We start from the raw sequence: 21,125 nt of genomic DNA on the forward strand, positions 1-21,125 counted from the left end.
TACGGATCTATTTTTCCACATAGGCTCAGAGCAGCTACTCTGTGGAAACTGATTGCAGACAAAAAGGGAAGTAAGTAAGATAAAACTATATCCACTGTCACTACATTTCATCTCATGGCTGCAAATAGTATTCATCCTCTCCCTCACCACTATCCACTTCCTTTCTTTTTGCACTATTTGCCATCACCAGGCATTTCCACTTCATTGGGTATTGGCCATTGTGAGTTGTTGTTGTTGTTGTTGGTTTTTTTTTTTTTTCCAGGCCTTTAAGAGACATTTCAGTAGCAATTTATCCCAGCCCCCTGGAGTCATTGATAGGATGTTAAATTCCATATCCTGAGAGAGTGCTCCCCACATTAATGAATTCTTATTTAACCTCACTTCCATTCCAAGTCCTCTTTTCTTACTGGCACATGCTGGCTAAATCTTTCAACTCTTTAAGTGTGTGGTCTCTTAGTTCATCATATCTAGCATGTTCCCAGCTGGATTGTGCTGAGATTTAACCCCAGTTATTAGCCTGGCAGCCAGGAGAGGGGTACAGGCATTTCCTGAGGGGAGGGAATATTTGTTGGATTGTGGGGAGAAGTCTCTACAGAATCTTCTACCACTGTGGAAGTGCTGGTTCGGATTCAGGGGGTCTGCACTGTCAATACCATCAAAGGCATATATTCAGATGTACCCATCCCAGATATCAGGATCACAGGTGTTTTTTTAACAGGGCATTGACTAGCAAAGTGGACTTGCCTGCCTTGGTGGTACATCCATATGTCTCTAGAACTCTATGACTCTAACAGGTCTCTCACCTGTCAACTGTGTCTGCTTTTCAAATGCAGAAGATAAGGACCTCTGTAAGCTACCAAAGTGGCTCTCTGGCTAGTAACTGAAAATAACACTCAGAAAAAGGAAAGAAATGAAATGAAAAGAGCACTCAGTCTCTCATTACGCTTCCTTAGGGCATAAATATAACTTAGTAGTAATCAGCCTATTCCACTGTCTGCTTAGTAAGTATTGCCCATCCACAGCCTCCACCACCCACCAAAGCACACCACAGAACAGTTCTAAAGAAAGTTCTAAGGCTATCAGAAGTTGTCAAGCCAATGTTGCTCATCTGAAGAATCCCACATCACCCAATAATGGAACTGCCTTAGTATCTCAACTGCCCGCAGTCACTGCCCAGGAGCAGCTTGTGGAAAGTGTAGCCTTAACAGGAAAACACAATGATACATTTCAAAATGCAGCAGCTGGGGCTGTCAGTCAGTTATACTCCCTGCAGTAGGAGATCTGAGAGAGATATTCTCATGAATGCCACATTGAGGTCTATAAATAGAAGTGGGAGAGATGACATGAAAACAGTAGAGTAGGGAGCTCCAAGAATCAGTCCTTCCACTGAAGCAATCATTAAGCAAACAAAACTGACAGAATTAACTTTAACTTTTGAAAATCTAATATAAAAACTTACAACAATCAGGAGAGTGCTTAATAAAGACAGAGGATGTTAAATATTGGTAAGAAAGCATTACTGCATTTTTGTTTACCTGTCTACCATCCCTGGTGTCAGAGGGCCGTGATGGACCTTGTTCTAAAAAACTGTGGTTATGCATTTTGCATTTTGACCAGTCTTGTGCTTTCCAGAGGGACCAGTGCAGAGGCTTGGTTTTGTTTTGCCTCCATCAGGCTGGAACAGCATCTCGGGCAAAGCATTCACATATGTCAAAAGAATTTAAAGACATATAATATGCATAGCTGTCTCAGGCAAGAGATGGAGAATGGGGAAAGCAGCAGTTGGACCAATAGATCTGGGAAAGAGAAAACTGAGGAGAAAGTTTTGGGGGAATAAGGTCCTTGAAGGGCTAACACATATATCAGGGAATCATAGGTGCAACACACATGCCTAAAACTGGATGCATGCTGGGAAAGACCTGAGAACCCCAGTCATAAACCTCTGGAAGACTTTTATCTCTGCATAAGCAAGCAGGGAAGGCTAAGACAGAATTGTATGTAGGTAACTTGGCTAAGCAATGAGGGAGTGTCCTAACTCCAAGCCAATCTATATAGACTGGGAGAGTTGTTGGTTTGTTGCTTCAGGATTTAAAAAAAGATATATTAGGTCACTTGTCAGGAGTTTTTAAAATATCTGGGTGATTGCTGAGATAATGAAACAGAGATGCTGGAGATCACACATGACAAAAAATATAGGACTTGCAAAAACAGTTTGGGAATGTCAGTAAACAACTGGATGAGTGCTCTCAACAGCACAACAAAACATGGAGAGGGGAAGAATCTGATTTCCAGAGTTATCACATTATGATATTCAGAATGTCTAATTTCAAAAATATATATATTGAAAGGCATACAAAGAGGCAGGCAACTATGGCCCATTCACAGGAAAAAAAATAAAGTCAGCAGCATCCCAGGGGAAGCCCAGGCATTGGGCTTATTAGTCAAAGACTTTATATCAACTATGAGCTTAAATGAGTTCAAAGAGCTAAAGGAAAGCATAGACAATGAACCAGAAGGATGATGTCTTACCAGACAGAGAATACAATAAAGAGACCAAAATTAAAAAGGAATCAAATAGAAAAATTTGAGCTGTAAAATATAATAGCTGAAATGAAAAATTCACTAGATTGGCTCAACAGATTTGAGCAGGCAGAAGAATCTGTTAATTATCAAGTTAGAGGAGCAGATAGAAAAAAATAACGAAGAAAATGAATAGAACCTGAGCAACTTGTGGGATGCCATCAAATATATGCATTATGGGAGTCATAGAAGAAAATTTTGACTAGCAGCATGAATCTATATATCCAAGAAACACAATGAAATTCAAATAGAATCAATTCAACGAGATCCACATCAAAACATAATCAAAATTTAAAAACCAAAAAGAGAATCTTGAAAGTGGAAAGCAGAAAGCAACTTATCTTGTAGACAGGTTCCTCAGTAAGATTGACAGCTTATTTCTTATTAGAAACCATGGAGGTCAGAAAGTGATGGGATGACATTTAAAATGTACAAAGAAAACCATAAACCAAGAATTCTACACTTGACCTTAGAAGAAAAGCTCTCAACTCATGATGTTAGCTGTGGGTTTTTCATATATATTTCTCTAACATCAGGAACAAGATAAGGATGTCAGCTCTCACCACTTTTTTCAACATAGTACTTGAAGTCCTAGCTGCAGCAGTCAGACAAGAAAATGAAATAAAAGGCATCCAAATGGGTAAGGAAGAAGTAAAACTTCCACTATTTGCAGACAACATGATACCAAATATAGAAAGGCCTAAAGACCACCAAATAACTACTAGAACTGATAAATGAATTCAGGATTCACCAGGCTGTGAATCCTGTAAATGAGTTACAGGATTCAAAATTAATATACAAAAATCTGTTGCATTTCTGTACACTAATTATGAAGTAGCAGAAAGAGAAATTAAGAAAACAATCCCATTTACATTTGCACCAAAGAGAATAAAATAACCTAGAAATAAACTTAATCAAGGAGGTGAAAGACCTGTACTCTGAAAACTATAAAACACTGATGAAAGAAATTAAAGATGACACAAACAAATAGATGTCTTATGCTCATGGGGTAGAAGAACCAGTATTGTTAAAATGTTCATACTACCCAAGGCAATCTACATATTTGATGCAATCTTTATCAAAATTCCAATGGCACTGTTCATAGAACTAGAAGAAATAATCCTTACATCTGTATGGAAGCACAAAAGAACCTGAGTAGCCAAAGCAATTTTGAGAAAGAAGAACAAAGCTGGAGGTATCACAGTCCCAGATTTTAGGTATACTACAAAGTTGTAGTAATCAAAAGAGTATGGTACTGTCACAAAAATAGGCACATAGGTCCATGGAGCAGAATAGACAGCCCAGAAATAAACCTACACTTCAGCGGTCAATTAATCTACAACAAAGGAGACAAGAATATACAATGGGGAAAAGACAGTCTCTTCAACAAATGGTGCTGGGAAAACTGGACAGTTACATGCAGCAGAATGAAACTGGACCACTTTCTTAGACCATACACAAAAATAAACTCAAAATGGATTGAAGACCTAAATGTGAGAACTGAACTCATAAAATTCCTAGAAGGAATATAGATAGTAAAATTCATCAACATAGGCTGTAGAACCAATATTGTACATATGTTTCCCCAGGCAAAGGAAACAAAAGAAAAGTTAAACTATTGGGACTACACCAAAATAAAAAGCTTTTGCACAGTGAAGGAAAACATCAACCGAACAAAAGGGCAGCCTGGTGAATGAGAGAAAATATTTCCAAATGATATATCTAAGAGGTTAATATCCAAAATATATAAAGAACTTCTACAACTCAACACCAAAAAACCCCCAAATAATCTGATTAAAATGGGCAGAGAACTTGAATAGACATTTTCCCAAAGAGGGCATACAGATGGCTAACAGACACATGAGAAGATACTCAGCATCACTAATCATCAGGGAATTGCAAATCAAGATTACAATGAGGTTATCACCTTATACCTGTCAGAATGGCTAGACTCAAAAAGACAAATAACAAATGTTAGTGAGAACATGGAGAAAAAAGAACCCTGTGTGCTATGTGGCAATGCAAACTGGTACCACTACTATGGAAAACAGTATGGAGGTTCCTCAAAAAATTAAAAATATAATTACCATATGATCCAGGTAATTCCACTACTGGGTATTTACCCAAAGAAAATGAGAACACTAACTCAAAAAGATATATGCTCCCCTATGTTTATTGCAGTATTATTTATAATAGTCAAGATATGGAAGCAAGCCAAGTGCGTGATGATTGATGAATGGATAAAGAATATGTGATATGTATACTATATATATCATGGAATATTACTTAGCCATAAAAAAGAATGTGATCTTGCCATTTGTTACGATGTAGATGTACCTAGAGGGTATAATACTAAGTGAAATAAGTCAGTCAGAGAAAGACAAATGCTATATGATTTCACTCATATAGGAATTTAAGAAATAAGACAAATGAACAAAGAAAAAAGACAAAAAATACAGAGAACACACTGGTAGTTGTCAGAGGGCAGGTGGTTGGGGGATGTGTGAAAGAGATAAAGAGGATTAAGAGTACACTTGTTGTGGGCACCTGGGTGGCTCAGTTGTTAAGCGTCTGCCTTCGGCTCAGGTCATGATCCCACGGTCCTGGGATCGAGCCCCACATCTGGCTCCCTGCTCGGTGGGAAGCCTGCTTCTCCCTCTCCCACTCCCCCTGCTTGTGTTCCCTCTCTTGCTGTGTCTCTCTCTGTCAAATAAACAAAATCTTTATTAAAGAAAAGTACACTTGTGATGAGCACTGAGTAATATATGGAATTGTGGAATCATTTTATTATAAACCTGAAACTAACAGAACACCTTATGTTAATAATACTTCAATATATATGTTGAAAAGAATTTATACATATATATATAAAGAAAGATATACATATATACATATATATTAATAAGGATCATATAAAAAACATATATAAGAATAAAGAATTCTACGCCTGGCAAAGTCTTATACACTGAACACAGAAAAACATTGCTAAAAGAAATTAAAGAAGACTTAAATGTGGACATCCTGTGTAGATGGATTAGAAAACTTAACTCTTGTTAAGACGGCAACACTACCCAAAGCAGTCTACAGATTCAATGCAACCCCTACCAAAATTCCTATGGCTTTTTTTTTTCCACAAATAGAAAAAGCCAGTTTACAAATTTATATGAAATTGCAAAGGGCCCCAAACAGCCCAAACAGTTTTGAAATAGAAGAAAGAGAACACATGCTTCCCAATTTCAAAACTTACTACAACTGTTTCTTTTTGTTTGTTTGTTTTTTACTAAATCGATAAGGTAATTCAATGTAGAGTAGATGGTCTTTTCCAAAAATGATGCCACATAAACTGGACACCCAAATGGGGAAAAAAAATGAGTCTTGTCCTCTACCTCATGCCAACACAAATATACCTGAAATGGATCACAGCCCTCAGTGTAAAAGGTAAAATTATGCAACTTCTAGAGTAACATCATCAACATGGCAGAATAAGAGTTCTCTACCATCTTACTCCCAAGCAACACCAATTTAGACAATCATCCATGAATAAGAGTGTGTTTGTGGAAGTCTGGGAGTCCAGTGGAGAAGCTCCAGCACACCACTGGAGCAAAAAGGAAAAAAAAAATCTGAGGTTGGATGCATTCAGTAGGGTAAGGGGAGCGGTTTCACTTTACCTGTGTCATCCCTTCCCCAAGGTGGCACAACTCAGTGCCAAGATCCCACAATTCTCAGCACATGATTTCTCCCATGGCTAAAAGTGAGAGCATGTGAATAACTGCCTGACTTCCCAAGCTATGTAGGATGCTGCCAGAGACTCACTTCTTTCTCACCTCATCTAGAATACTGAGATGTGTTGCATAACTAGGTGGTGGGGAGCAGCTGGAACAACAGCAATCATGGCTCTCAGAGGGCATCATGGGGACACAGATCCCACTAACTGATTGACAGACTGTTATCAGGAAGCCTGCCCACAAACTCATGAGGAGACCTTGCTTATGGATCCCCAAAACTGGCATCAGGTATCCCCAATGCTCCATGTGTGCCGCCACACCCAGTGGCTGGTTCTCTGTGCACACCTCCAGGATGACAACAGGCGCCTTTGCAAATGGCTACTAATCACACACAGAAAGCTGGCCTGACTCTGCAGGTTTAAGAGAAAGCACACAAACTTGAGCATTAAAGACTACCCTAAGGCAAGCAAACAGGAGGCTCTCAGCATCTGGCCTAGGGTTACAGAATAGAGAGAGGGCATGCAACCTTAAGAATTCCTCCTCAAGAGGGAACAGAAGTGTGGAGCAGGTGTATCCATAGAAAAGGACTGAGAAAGACTCAAAATCCCCACAGGGCTAATAGAAGCTATTTCATTCCTTAAACTAGTTGGTAAGACTGGATGAAGTGACTACTTCTTTAAAGGAGAAAATTGCAACACAGGCTTCATGAAGCTTGAAAAATCAAGGAATGTGATAACACCAGAGAAACACAATAATTTTCTAGTAAATATCCCCAAAGAAATGGAGGTCTGTGATTTACCCAATAAAGAATTAAAAATAGTTTTTTAAAGGAAGCTCAATGAGCTACAAGAAAACAAAGACAATAAGATAAGGAAAACAATGCACAAACAAAATGAGAATTTTACAAAGATAGAAATCATAAAAAAAACAACAAAAAAAGATTCTGGAGGTAAAGAATACAATGGATGAAATGAAAAATGTAGTAGAGAGCATCAATATCAGACAGGATTGAGCCAAAGAAAGAATCTCTGAGGTAGAAGACAAGTCTTTTGAAATTACTCAGTTGAAGGAGAACAAAGAAAAAAGAATGAAAAGGAGTGAAGAAAGTGCAAAAGAAACAAAAGCAAAAAAGAAATATTGGGATTTCATCAAGATAAGAAGCTTCTCTACAGCAAAGGAAATAGTTAACAAAACTAAAAGGCAACCTTTGAAATGAGAGAAGATATCTGCAAATGTCTTATCAGATAAAGGGCCAGAATCCAAAATCTATAAAGAACTCAACACCCAAAAAACAAAAAAAAATTGATCAAGGAATGGGCAGAAAACATGAACAGACATTTCTCCAAAGAAGACATACAAATGGCCAACAGACACATGAAAAAATGCTCAGTATCACTCGACATCAAGGAAGTACAAATCAAAACCACAATGAGATGCCACCTCAATGAGATACCTGTCAGAACGACTAAAATTAACAACTAAGGAAACAACCAATGTTGGCAAGGATGCAGAGAAAGGGGAACCCTCTTACACTGCTGGTGGGAATGCAAGCTGGTACAGCCACTCTGGAAAACAGTATGGGGGTTCCTCAAAAAGTTAAAAATAGAACTACCCTACCACCCAGCAATTGCACTACTAGTTATTTATTCAAAGGATATAAACATAGTGATTCGAAGGGACACATGCACCCCAATGTTTCTAGGAACAATGTCCACAATAGCCAAACTATGGAAAGAGCCCAGATGTCCATCGACAGATGAATGGCTAAAGAAGAGGTGGTATAGATATCTATCTATCTATACACCTATCTGGTATCTACACACACACACACACACACACACACACACACACACACACACACACAATGGAATATTACTCAGCTATCAAAAAGAATGAAACCTTCCCATTTGCAATGATGTGGATGGACCTAGAGGGTATTATGCTAGGTGAAATAAGTCAGTGAGAGAAAGACAAATACCATATGATTTCACTCATATGCGGAATTGAAGAAACAAAACAGATGAACATAGGGGAGGGGAAGGAAAAAATAAAATAAGAGGAAAACAGAGAGGGAGGTAAACCATAGAAGACTCTTACCTATAGGGAACAAAGGGGGTTGCTGGAGGGGAGGTCTGTGGGAGAATAGAGTAACTGGATGATGGGCATTAAGGAGGGCACTTGAAGTAATGAGCACTGGGTGTTGTGTGTAACTGATGGATCACTGAATTCTACCTCTGAAACTAATAATACAGTATATGTTAATTAAACTGAATTTAAATAAAAATTTAAAAAAGGAGTACAGAAAGCATATATGAATTATAAGATACCATAAGAAAAAACAGTCTGTGAAATTATTTTCCATCATAGTAGCTTGTTTTCTTGTGCATTTGGTGATTTTTTTTTTTTTAAGATTTACTTATTTCATAGAGAGCACACAAGCAGGGGGAGGGGCAGAGGGAGAGAGAGAGAGAATCCCAACTCAGGGCTCCATCTCATGACCTGAGATCATGACCTAAGCCGAAATCAAGAGTCAGATGCCTAATCAACTGAACCATCCAGGCACCCCTACATTTGGTGATTTTTGATGGTGAACTCATTTGTTTTATTTTAATTGATGGTAATCCTGGGCCTTTCTATCAAAAAACGCTTTAATCCAGTGGTACCTGGCTTTCTCAGTTGGTGGAGCATGGGAATGTAGGCCTTGGGGTCATAGAGCCTACTTAAAAAAAGTGCTTTAATCCAGAGATGAATTTTTTTTTATTCTTTATGCCAAAGTTAGACTATATCCTGGGAATATTTTAACCCTTGGCTTAATCAGAAGTCTTGGGCTTAGCACCTTTACCTTGAGACTTATTCAGGGCTCAGTCTCTTGAATGTGATGGCCCTTAGATAGTTCTGCCTCTCCCTGCTCTCCAGTATTTGCTCTCTGTTCAGGGATCTTTACTCTAGTTTTAATGAAGGGATTTCATTTTGTTGCTATTTTTTGATTAAGACTATGGAACCCTTGGAGAGATTTTCTTATTTTTTTAGAATTCTGTGATGTACTTTAATGTATGTTTTATAGGCAGTCTAGTTGGGAGCTCCCTTTGGTATTTCTGGTTGTCCATGCTGCCAGATGCCAATGCTTGTTCTTTCATTTTATCATAGTGTCATTCATTACCTCTCACCTAGAAAGAAGAATACATCCTATCTTGCCCCTCTTAATTTCGCTCTCTCCAATTTTAATTTATCCTATATATGATGGCCAACTTGATGTATCAATGAACATATTAGACATTTTAAATTCAAAGTACCTGGAAATAAGAGTTTCAAACTCAGGAAAGATAGGGATCCTAGAGATTCGTGAGTCACTGATATAATTATCAATGCCATGAGAGTACGTAAGGTTAGTCGGAAGATTAGAGTAGTGAGTGTAAATAAAAGAGTACAAAAGCACACCAACTTCGTGGAGTAGGCAGAGAAAAACAAACTAGGAAAAGAGACTAAGAAGATGAAATGCCAGAAATTGGAAAACAAAAGAATGGCCTCTCCAAATGCAAGGAAAGAGGAGGTTTCAAAGAGGGGAAATTTATAGGGTCAGATGTGGCCAGAAGGGACACAAGAGGAGAACTTATCATTTGTTTGATCATTAGAAGATGGACGATTACTATTGCCAGAAAAGTTTCAGTGTAGTGGCAAAATAGCGGTGACTGTATGAACAAGTACTGTAACTTGCTATAATCCTCTGTCCTCTTTTTCATTACATCCTACCTCCACTGAAAGTATAATGAATCAGTAAGCTTCCTGGAACAAAAATAAACACAATTGCCTTCTGATCGTCCACAGGCGAAATAAATTCAGGCAAATACTGGAGAGGCTAGTAAGAAGGGCAAAGGAGGAGATTGGGGAGAACAGTCATTAATTTTTTGCTTGTACTTTACTTATTATAGCTATTTTATTAATGAAATTTATGTAATCCATTAGTAATAACTAATATTCCATATTTCTGATATGTTTTAGTTGAAATCTTTATATTTTATACTATCGTATTTCTCAATATGAAATAGAGAACAGAGAACAACTTGGTTACTTAACTGCTTGCTTCTGGAGTCAGAAAAACTCACAATTATATCTGTGTAAATCTCCACATTCAGACCAAAAAAAAAAAAAAAAGACCTTTCCTTCTAAACCTCTGTGCAAAAAGTATATGATCATGACATGCTTCGCTCTCAAGATCTTAAACTTTCTGTAAAGGTAATTATTTAAACTGTAGTTATCATGTATCTTAGCATAAAGTTAAACTTTCACCATAAAGAATTATCAAAGTTATACTTCAGGGAAAGATAGTACGATTGTGAAAAAAGAGCAGACAAGTAATACTTCACATATTTAGAAAATACTTTAAAATATTTAGAAACATTTTATTATTGTTATTTGAGAACAGCCTAGGATGTATTTTTTTCTAAAACTCACAAATACGACTTTCGTAATAATACATTTGACTTCTCACCTTTTACCTAAGAAACAGAAAAATGTAGTTATTTGATTTGTTAATTACTTTTATCCTGCTATATTCTCAATGTCCTCATACTTTTCTCTTATAAAGCACAATAAAGTTAAAAATTATGAGAGATAAGCCAGCTTTTCCCCATATTCAGCAGCACCTACTCTAGGTTCTGCTTATCCTTGAAAGTTGCACTGAAGGCCTCTATGGACGCTTTGCCTCAGCTCCCCCTAAATGCAGTAACGTTTCACATACAGAAAATCCCAACAGGCAAATTCCCTACTGCTTGAAAATATTTTTCCCATCAGAAGAATAAAAAAACAATAACATAAATACATTAAACTAGCAGCTCTCTCCTTTTATGGTTTTGTTCACAACTAACATAGAACATTTGTTTTCTTCCTTATAGGTACCAGAGATTTGAAAAGGCATTTCTGTTAGCTGTTGACATTGGTGCTCGTGACCTGTTTATGGTGAGTCATTCCCAGAGATGATTTTGTGCCTTCAGTTCTAAGGCTGAGTAAGTTGTCAGCTTTTGTGACCATTAAAAAGGATTAGTGTCATTTGTGCCTTAGACACATGGTGGGAAAGCATTATTCCATCTTGGCTTGCAGCTCTCCCTTCATGAAACTGGTCAATAGCCATCTAGTCTCCTTTGACTTGTTGACATTTTCCTTGCCAGGCCCCAAAGGATATTTTATGGTTTCTAAGAATTTATAATTCTTGAACTTTTCTTTCATGTACTTTGATGTGAGGGGATGACACCTTTCTATCTAATAAGCTTAAATGTCCTTTTAATCCATCCTCTGAAGTACAGCTACAGAAGTTAGGAAAATCTGTACCATAGATTTTGAACGTACTCAGTTGGTCCCTTACATTTTAGTGTGAAGTAACAAATTATGAATGTTCTCACTTGTAGTTTTAAAGTAACCACAGTGCAAAGTAGATCCAAGGGGTTATAAATTCACATACATTTTAATCCTCCCATTTACTAGCTAACAGCAGTAAAATTGGCCAGTTTCTTACAGATCCTTGTGCTCTGTATCATTTTCTTTTAAGATCTTTTACCACAATGTCACAGTGAGATCAGATGAAGGTGGTGTTCCTTTTCTGGTTTCCTAGCATATTCTGCTCCACAGAAATTTCATTGTTGGCAAAGAAACAATAAAGCAAAAACTTCTTGAAAGCAAAAAAATTCTAGAAGCCTCTTTTACCTGAATCTTCTGCACAATGAAGACATTTTTGTAGTTTAAATTAAGCTTCGATGGCTTAGATGTTAAAATGGGTTCATGGCTTTAGGTCATTTGTCTTTGGAACGAGTTTGTTGTTTAAATTCTAGCTTTGCACCATTCATTTAAATTGTGCTTTCATTGATCATGAAAAAAATCTTTCTAATTACTTCAAAACTATGAACCTTCTGTTATTTATCATCTGTATTTTGTATTTTGTTCTGTCAAATTGAACAGGCATCTTCATATATTGAGAGAAGGTTTTACTATTTAATATTTACAATATCTGAGCATGTTGACATCAGAGTTCAGAAATTATAACACTTTTTAGATTTTTTGATCCCACTGACTTTATCTCCACCTTTTCACCTCTGCCTCTGTTCCCTCCAGTAAAGGTAGATTTTCTTCCTATTTCTTTACTTGTAAGGTTGTTTTGGGCCTAGGGACAATGTACTGAAAGACTTATGTAAACTGGTAAGTAGTATACAGATATCATGTGTTACTGCTGTTAAGACAGAGCAACTATTGTTATTACATGGCTATGTAAGAAATAATGAAGACCTGAAACAGGGCCTGAATTATACGACTGTAAAAGAGAGGATATTTTTTAAGCAAAATCAAGATGATTCAGCAAGACCTTAGATGAAAATAAAATATTTTGATTGTAAGAATAAATAATACTATAATAGAAAGTAAACATTACCATAAAAGTATAGAGAAAAGTAAAATCCACTTGAAATCTTGCAGTCTAGAAATGAACATCCTTTAAAATACCTCTGTGTGAATATGTGTGTATGTGTGTGTGTGTGTGTGTTGTACTTTTTGTTTATAACTTGAGTTTTTTCATTCAACAATATAACATAGTTTTCCATATCAGTAAACATAAGTCTATATAATTTCTTCAGTGTTTACATTGTATTCCATTTTATGGGTGGTACTGGGATAAAAACAGGCATATGGATCAATGGAACAGAATAAGGGCCCAGAAATGAATCCATATGTATAGGGTCAACTAGTCTTTGACCAAGAACATACAATGGAGAGAGGATAGTCTTTCCAATAAGTAGTGGTAGGAAAATTGGATATTCACCTGCAAAAGAATGAACCTAGACCTTACATCACTCACAAAAACTAACTAAAAATGAATTGAAGACTTAAATGTAAGACTGGAAACCATAAAACTTTTGGAAGAAAACATCAAGAAAAAGCTCCTTGACATTGGTCTGGCGATGTTTTGTGTGTGTGTGTGTGTGTGTGTGTGTGTGTGTGTGTGTGTGTGTGTGTATTAGTTTTTGTTTTTATAAGACAACAAAAGCATAGGCCCCAAAACCTAAAATATAAGTGGGACTTGGGGTGATCTTACTCTTGATCTCGGCTCAGATCTTGATCTCATGGTCATGGATTCAAGCCCCACATTAAAAAAAAAAAAAAAAAAGACAAAGAAAAATAGGACTATGTCAAGTGAAAGAGCTTCTGCACAACAAATGAAATAGTCAGAATAATGAAAAGGCAGTCTACGAATGGGAGAAAATATTTGAAAATCATATATCTGATAAGGCGTTAATATCCAAAATATATGAGGAACAAATACAAATCAATAACAAAAAAATCAAATAATTCAATTAAAAAATGAGCAAAGGACCTGAAAAGACATTTTTTTCAAAAAGGACATGCAGATGGCCAACAGGTACATGAAAAGGTACTCAACATCACTAATCACCTGGGAAATGCAAATCAAAACCACAATCTGATAACACCTGATACCTGTTAGGATGTCTTTTATATCAAAAAAGAGATTATAAAGGTTGACAAAGATGTGGAAAAAAGGGAACCTTTGTTCACTGTTGGTGGGAGTATATATTGGTGCAGCCACTATGGAAAATAATATGGAGATTCCTCAAAAAATCAAAAATAAAACTATATGATCTAACATTTCCACCTCTGGGTAAATATCCAAAGGAAAAAAAAAATCAGTATCTTGAAGAAGTATCTACCCATGTCTACTGCAGCATTATTCACAATAGCTAAGTTGTGAAAACAACCTAAGTGTCCATTGACAGATGAAGGAAATCTTGCCATTTGCTATATCATTGACGAACCTGGAGGGCACTATAGTTTCCTACAGTTAGGAATATAAGCCAGATAGAGAAAGACAAATATTGGATGGCATCAGTTATATATGGAATCTTAAAAAATAAGTAAAAGCTAATTTCACAGAAATAGAGTAAAATGGTAGTAGTTGCCAGGGGCTAGTTAGTGCTCTTTGTGCCCTGTTTTAAAAATCTTTTACTACCCCAAGGTCTTGAAAATTCTTTTTTTTTTTAAAGGTTTTATTTTTAAGTAATCTCTACACCCAGCATGGGGCTCAAAGTCACACACACACACACATACCACCCCCCCAATCAAGAGTTGCATGCTCTACAGACTAAGCCAGCCAGGTGCCCCAAAACTTCTTTTTGTCTTCCAGAATTTGTATTATTTTAATGTTAACATTTAAACCTACAGTCTACCTCTGTTGATTTTTAAGAGGATATAGCTCAAAACTGATTTCTATCATATGTATATCCAGTTGACTTGTGACCATTTATTGACAAAATTGTCCTTTGCTTGCTGCTTTACAGGGTCACCTTTGTCATAAATGAGGTTCCCACAGAAATGCACATCAAAATCATAATGAGATATCACCTCACACCAGTCAGAATGGCTAGTATCAAAGTGACAAGAAATAACAAGTGGTGGGGGCACCTGACTGTCTCAGTTTGTGGAGTGTGCCACTCTTGATCTTGGAGTTGTGAATTTGAGCCCCATGTTGGGAATAGCAATTACTTAAAAGTATTAAAAAAAAAAAGAAATAACAAGTGGTAGCAAGGATGTGGAGAATGTTGGCACGAATGTAAATTAGTGTAGCCACTATGGAAAATGGTATGGAGGCTCCTTAAAAAATTAAAAATAGAAATACCATATGATCCAATAATTCTGCTACTGGATATTTACCCAAAGAAAATGAATACGCTTGGGGAGACTGGGTGGCTCAGTCATTAAGCGTCTGCCTTTGGCTCAGGTCATGATCCCAGGGTCCTGGGATCGAGCCCAACATTGGGCTCCCTGCTCAGCGGGAAGCCTGCTTCCCCTCTCACACTCCCCTTGCTGTGTTCCCTCTCTCACTGTCTCTCTCTCTGTCAAATAAATAAATAAAATCTTAAAAAAAAATGAATACGCTCATTTGAAAAGATATATGCACCCCTATGTTTACTGCAGCATTATTTACAATAGCCAAGATATGGAAGCAACCCAAGTGTCCATCCATAGATGAATGGGTAAAGAAAATGTGATGTATGCACAACACACACACACACACACACACACACAATGGAATATTAGCCATAAAAAAGAATGTTGTCATTTGTGACAACATGGATGGACCTAGAGGGTATTATGCTAAGTGAAATAAATCAGGCAGAGAAAGACAAATACAAAATGATTTCACTTATATGTGGAAGCTAAAAATAAAGACTGTTGAATCACAGATCTGTACTTCTGAAACAAATAATGCAACATATGTTAAGAAAAAAGAAAAAGAAGAAGATAGCAGGAGGGGAGGAATAAAGGAGAGTAAGTCAGAGGGGGAGACGAAACATGAGAGACGATGGACTCTGAGAAACAAACTGAGGGTTCTAGAGGGGAGGAGGGTAGGGGGATGGGTTAGCCTGGTGATGGGTATTAAAGAGGGCACATTCTGCATGGAGCACTGGGTGTTATGCACAAACAATGAATCATGGAACACTACATCAAAAACTAATGATGTAATATATGGTGATTAACATAATAAAAAAAACTCTAATTAGAAAAGAAAAAAAAACAAATGAACAAACACCAAAAAGAAACAGAAACAGGCTCATAAATAAAGAGAACAAAATGGTGATCATCAAAGTAGAGGGGTGTAGGGGGATAGGCAAAGTAGGTGAAGGGGATTAAGAGCTACAATCCTGCACATATAAAATAAGTTAGGGAGATGAAAAGTACAGCATAGGGAATATAGTCAATAATACTGTAATAACTTTGTGTGTTGACAAATGGTAACTACATTTATCATGGTAAGCATTGCATAATGTATAGATCGGTTGAACTGTTGTATACCTGCAAATAATGTAATACTGTATGTCAACTATAATTCAATAAACATAAACCAAGTGCCCATATATATGTGTAGGTCTACTACTAGACTCTGTCCTTGCTCCAATACCAAACTGCCTTAATTACTTTATAAATATTTATATCCAATAGTGTAAGTCTTCCAAGTTTGTTTAAATGTGTTGTTCTTACTCTAACTTGTGATAGATGCTTAAGTCATGGATTTTTCAGCTTCTGTTTCTTAATGTATGCATTCAAGGGTATAATTTCCATTTAAGCATGGCTTTGATTGCATTCTGACAATTTTTTGTGTCTATTTTTCATTATCATTCAGCTCAAGCTATTTCTAACATTTCTGTTGGGAATTCTTCTTTGCTCTAGGTTTCTTAAAGTATATTTCCTAATTTCAAACAATAAAACATTTCCTAGGGAGACACACACACACACACACACACACACACACACACACACACCCCTTAACCTATTCTGTATCACATCAACCCTTTGAAATTTATTGAGATTCTTTTATGGCTCATTATATGGTCAATGGTAAGATTTCCATGTGCGTTGAAGAAAATGTGCAGTCTACAGTTCACAGTTGTTGAATGCAGTATTCCATATAAAATCAAGTTTGTTAGTCATGTTTTTCAGTTCTTCTGTATCCTCACTGAGACTGTGTTTTAAAATTTCCCACTATAATTGTGGACTTGTCTTTTTTGTTTTGGTTTAACACTGTGTAATTAGATGCATGCCAATTTTCTTGGTATATTGAGATTTCATCATTATGAAACATTCTTCTATTTTGTAATAATGCTTCTTGCCTTAAAACCTACTTCATCTAGGGGCACCTGGGTGGTGGCTCAGTCATTAAGCGTCTGCCTTCGGCTCAGGTCCTGATCCCAGAGTCCTGGGATCGAGCCCCGCATCGGGCTCCCTGCTCGGCGGGAAGCCTGCTTCTCCCTTTCCCACTCCCCCTGCTTGTGTTCCCTCTCTCACTGTGTCTCTCTTTCAAATAAATAAATAAAAATTTTAAAAAATAACCTACTTCATCTCAAAGTATACCTACACCAGTTTTATTTTGGTTTGTATTTGTTTCATATATCATGTATGCATATCTCCTTATATTTAAGTTGTATCTCTTGTAAACAATATATAATTGTATATTTATAATCAACTGTCACCTTTGTCTTTCAATTAAATTATTTAATTGAATTATAATATAAATAATACAATTGTGTTTGTCCTACCCTCTTTCTTTTCTATTTGTTCCACCTATTCTATGTCCTTTTATCTAACCACCCTTGCCCTTTATTATGTTAATTATATTATTCCATTTTTCCCTCCAATTTGCTTATTAGTTACATTTTTCCTCTAATTGGATCTTTTTGTTCTTGTTTTGGGATCATTTGGTCTTATCTCTTTGTTCTTTTTTTATTGAGTGTTGTATATAGAATTTTAAAAATGTAGTGATAATTTGAGGCTGTGTATGATGCTGTTTTCCTGCAGAAAGAATTTACTTTTGCTTCTTGTAAATTGAAGCAAAATTTACTTGGCAGGTAGTTAGGGTAGGGGTTAAATGATACCTTAATCTATTCTGGGATTGAGTTTATTTGAAGATGAGTTTCAGTCTAAGAACTGGCTTATTTCTACTTTATACTTACATCAAGAGTGTAGCCCCTCAGGAACCTAGTTGGAAGCCCTGCACTTTTAGCAGACCCTGAAGTATAACTTTGTGGTCTTTGCCCATTGACTCTACCTAAAGCTCTCTGCAGTTTCTCAACTTTTCAAACACTACTTTCTGTTAAGTTTCTCACCCTCTTGGCCGCCAATTACATATTGGCAAATGCTTTGAAAAGCAAAAGCAGCACCAAATGTCAGGCTTACCTCTCTGGGCTTTGCTTCTGTCTAGAATCTTGGTCCTTCAAATACTCACTGTCTTGGTAGTTCTCCAATATCTTCAAGCAGAATTTTAAAAATTATTTTATCCAGCTGTTCTAGTTGCTATCAGCAAGAGTATTGGCTGATATATCCTTATCTGGGTAACTGGAATCAGAAGTTCTGTAGAATATTTTTAGAAGGTGAGTAAAGTGTTAAAATTGGCACTAGCTGCTTTCCAATTCTGGATAACCCCCTGCAGTGTGCTATTATGTCTGAATTATTAATCATTAAGAGCTTTAAATGTCACAAATTCTACTTTAAAGCATGACATATCATCAATTTTATGCCCAAAATGGAACAAATGAAATTTTATAAGATGTTGTATATACTAGGGTTTATTGTTCAATTATAGCAAAAGCATCAAAAAAAGAAAAACCTAAGTTTTTTAAACTTTATCTTATTTTCAAAAAAGTAAAAAAAAAATTTCAGCCTTTCAAGTTGAAGAATTGTATTAATCTTATAAGGTTAATAATGCAGAGCTTTCCTTTTTGATAATAGAAGATATTTGTGTTTATGCCTGCTTAAATTTATAGTCTGTCTTTCTTGAGGGCATGCCAAGTGCTTTATGATTATCAGCAACAAAATCATTACATCTCACAAAATTAAAGCAGTTAACTTTTCTTGATCATCTGCAAAAGCATTATACCAGATAATGCCTTATATAATGATATAACATATTATGTTAATATAATATATAATATATATTATACTATTTTATAAATTATCTTATAAGATAAAATAAGATAATATAAGCAACTATTTAATTTTCATAATAATCCTAACCAATAGAATTATTATACCTATTTATAGTTGATAAAACTGATTATAAGGAAAACTAAGAATTATGTGTCAAACTCAGATGTTTTTGACTCTAAAGTTCATACTAATTCCATTTATACCAAACGACTTATATAAACTAAAAATTTGGAAGTTTCCCAAAGCTGTGATTTGTGACTTGATGACTCCCCCTAACTAAGTTCAAGAAACTATTCTTTTCCTTTTATTATTTACTAAAATTCAGAAGTTATCTGTAAGAACATTATCTGTTTATTGCAGAATGACATCTGATCTAGCTTAAATGATTTACAGAACCCTGGTTTATTTAGAGTATCATTCATCCAGATTAAGAGATCTTAATCTATAATAAAAGGAAGTATACAGTGAATATAGGAAGGACCACAGAAAAATAACACCAATGCCTATTTCCCTATGTCTCATTCATGGCTCCAGGGAAGAATACTTTCACATGTTTAGTGATAGTTTTCTTAGAGATAGATATGGAATATGTCAAACATGATATTGATAGATCTTCTAGGACTGTGAGTCTGCTCTTTGAGAACCCATCTGCATCTTGGGAGACATGAAGAAGAGTTGTATCTTAGAGTGTCATGTGAACTGGATAAGTACAACACTTTTTAAAGTGTCTGTCCCCAATTTCCTGTCCTTTAAAAAAAACAGTAGTTTCTGGGGCACCTGGATGGCTCAGATGTTTAAGCATCTGCCTTCAGCTCAGGTCATGATCTCGACGTCCTGGTATCGAGCCCCGCGTCAAGCTCCCTGCTCAGTGGGGAGCCTGCTTCTCCCTCTCCCTCTGCTACTCCCTCTGCTTGTGCTCTCTCTGTCTAATAAATAAATAAAATCTTAAAAAAAAAAACACATTAGTTTCTCATTGACCCCTGCAGTTCAAGGTTATTTCCTACCAAAACCCAAGCAAAAAGGAATATTTATATAATCAATATTGGCTCAACTGTTTTAAAATATTACTGGTAAGGGAAGACGATTTTCCACTTCCAGCTAATGAACAAATTGGTTTTCATACTTGCCCTCCCACTGTAAACTACTATAAAACTGAACAAAATATTAGACAACTATATTTAGGCATTGGACAGTAAGTCCTGCAGGACTTTGCTTCTTAAAAAATAGGGAATACACAGATGGCTCTCTATATAATTTCCAGAACAGAGACCAGTAATGTCACTCAACTGGAGAGCCAAAGATAAGAATTCAGAATTCAGAGATGATGAGTGATCTAGAATTTGTGGGGCAACATACCAGAATGGGAAAATCTGTGTGAAGAGTGGGGATCCAGAAGTCTACAAGGTGGCTCCTTTGGGTCCTTGATGGAAGGCTAAGCCACAAGTACACAAGGCTTACCAAAGAGTCACTTCTGTGAGACTGAGAGCTAAATGGAGAGGCTGCTGGGACGCCTGGGTGGCTCAGTCAATTAAGCGTCTGTCTTCAGCTCAGGTCATGTTCCCAGGGTCCTGGGATCGAGTCCTACATCAGACTCCTTGCTCAGTGGGGAACCTGCTTCTCCCTCTGCCCCTCCCCCTGCTGTGCTCTCTCTCTGACAAATAAATAAAATCTTAAAATAAATAAATAAATGGAGAGGCTGCATAATGCTGAGAGATGCTGGAATTCTGGATCAAAGTGAAGCAACTTCACTGGGCATTTATATGAAACCACAGAAATGCCATGTTTGAACATAAAAGCCATATCCCAGGACTCTGTATAAAACTGAAAGAGATCTTTAAAAATCACAAAACTAACTGGACATGGTCAAAAGAATCCACCACTAATTTAATGCCTTGCTAGTACAAAATTCAACACCCTTTAAAAGACAATATTACCCAAACTCCTTATAATGTGATGTCCCCTATATACATCACACAGTAACACATTATTAGGTATGTGAGATGCAGGAAAATGTGATGTATAATGAAGAGGAAAAGGAGCTAATGGTAAGAGATCCTGAGAGGACCCAGATGTTGAAAGGAGAGGAAAAAAGCTTCGGAGCAACTATTATAAGTTCAAGTATTTTAAAGGAAAAGATGAACATAATGATTGAATATATAGGGATTCTTAGCAGAGATAAGAAAACTTAAAAGGGGAAAAAGAAATTCTAGAACTGAAAAATATAAAATCTGAAATGAAAAATTCCCTGGATAGGTTTAGCAAAAGATTGTACAATATAATAAAGGATCCACAGATATCAAGACAGATTAGTAGAAATCATCCAATCTTAATAAAAGGAATGAA

The 21,125-nt window shown here is 36.4% G+C and overlaps 1 protein-coding gene across 5 annotated transcripts in view; it reads left to right on the forward strand.

Annotated features, from left to right (window-relative positions):
- Positions 1–21,125, forward strand: part of WDPCP (WD repeat containing planar cell polarity effector) — a 447,045-nt gene that overhangs the window by 236,283 nt on the left and 189,637 nt on the right. For 4 of the 5 annotated variants that reach the window (XM_073897650.1, XM_073897651.1, XM_073897652.1 and 1 more), the window contains exons 15-16: positions 24–70; positions 11,198–11,261. In XM_073897650.1, the coding sequence (XP_073753751.1) occupies positions 24–70; positions 11,198–11,261 (111 nt within the window). The remainder of the gene's footprint in view (positions 1–23; positions 71–11,197; positions 11,262–21,125) is intronic. The other variant, XM_073897653.1, reaches the window with a different exon arrangement.

Source organism: Callorhinus ursinus, unplaced genomic scaffold (assembly GCF_003265705.2).
Source record: "Callorhinus ursinus isolate GAN/ISIS: 27379988/994484 unplaced genomic scaffold, GSC_fseal_2.0 scaffold10, whole genome shotgun sequence".
Taxonomy (NCBI): Eukaryota; Metazoa; Chordata; class Mammalia; order Carnivora; family Otariidae; genus Callorhinus; species Callorhinus ursinus.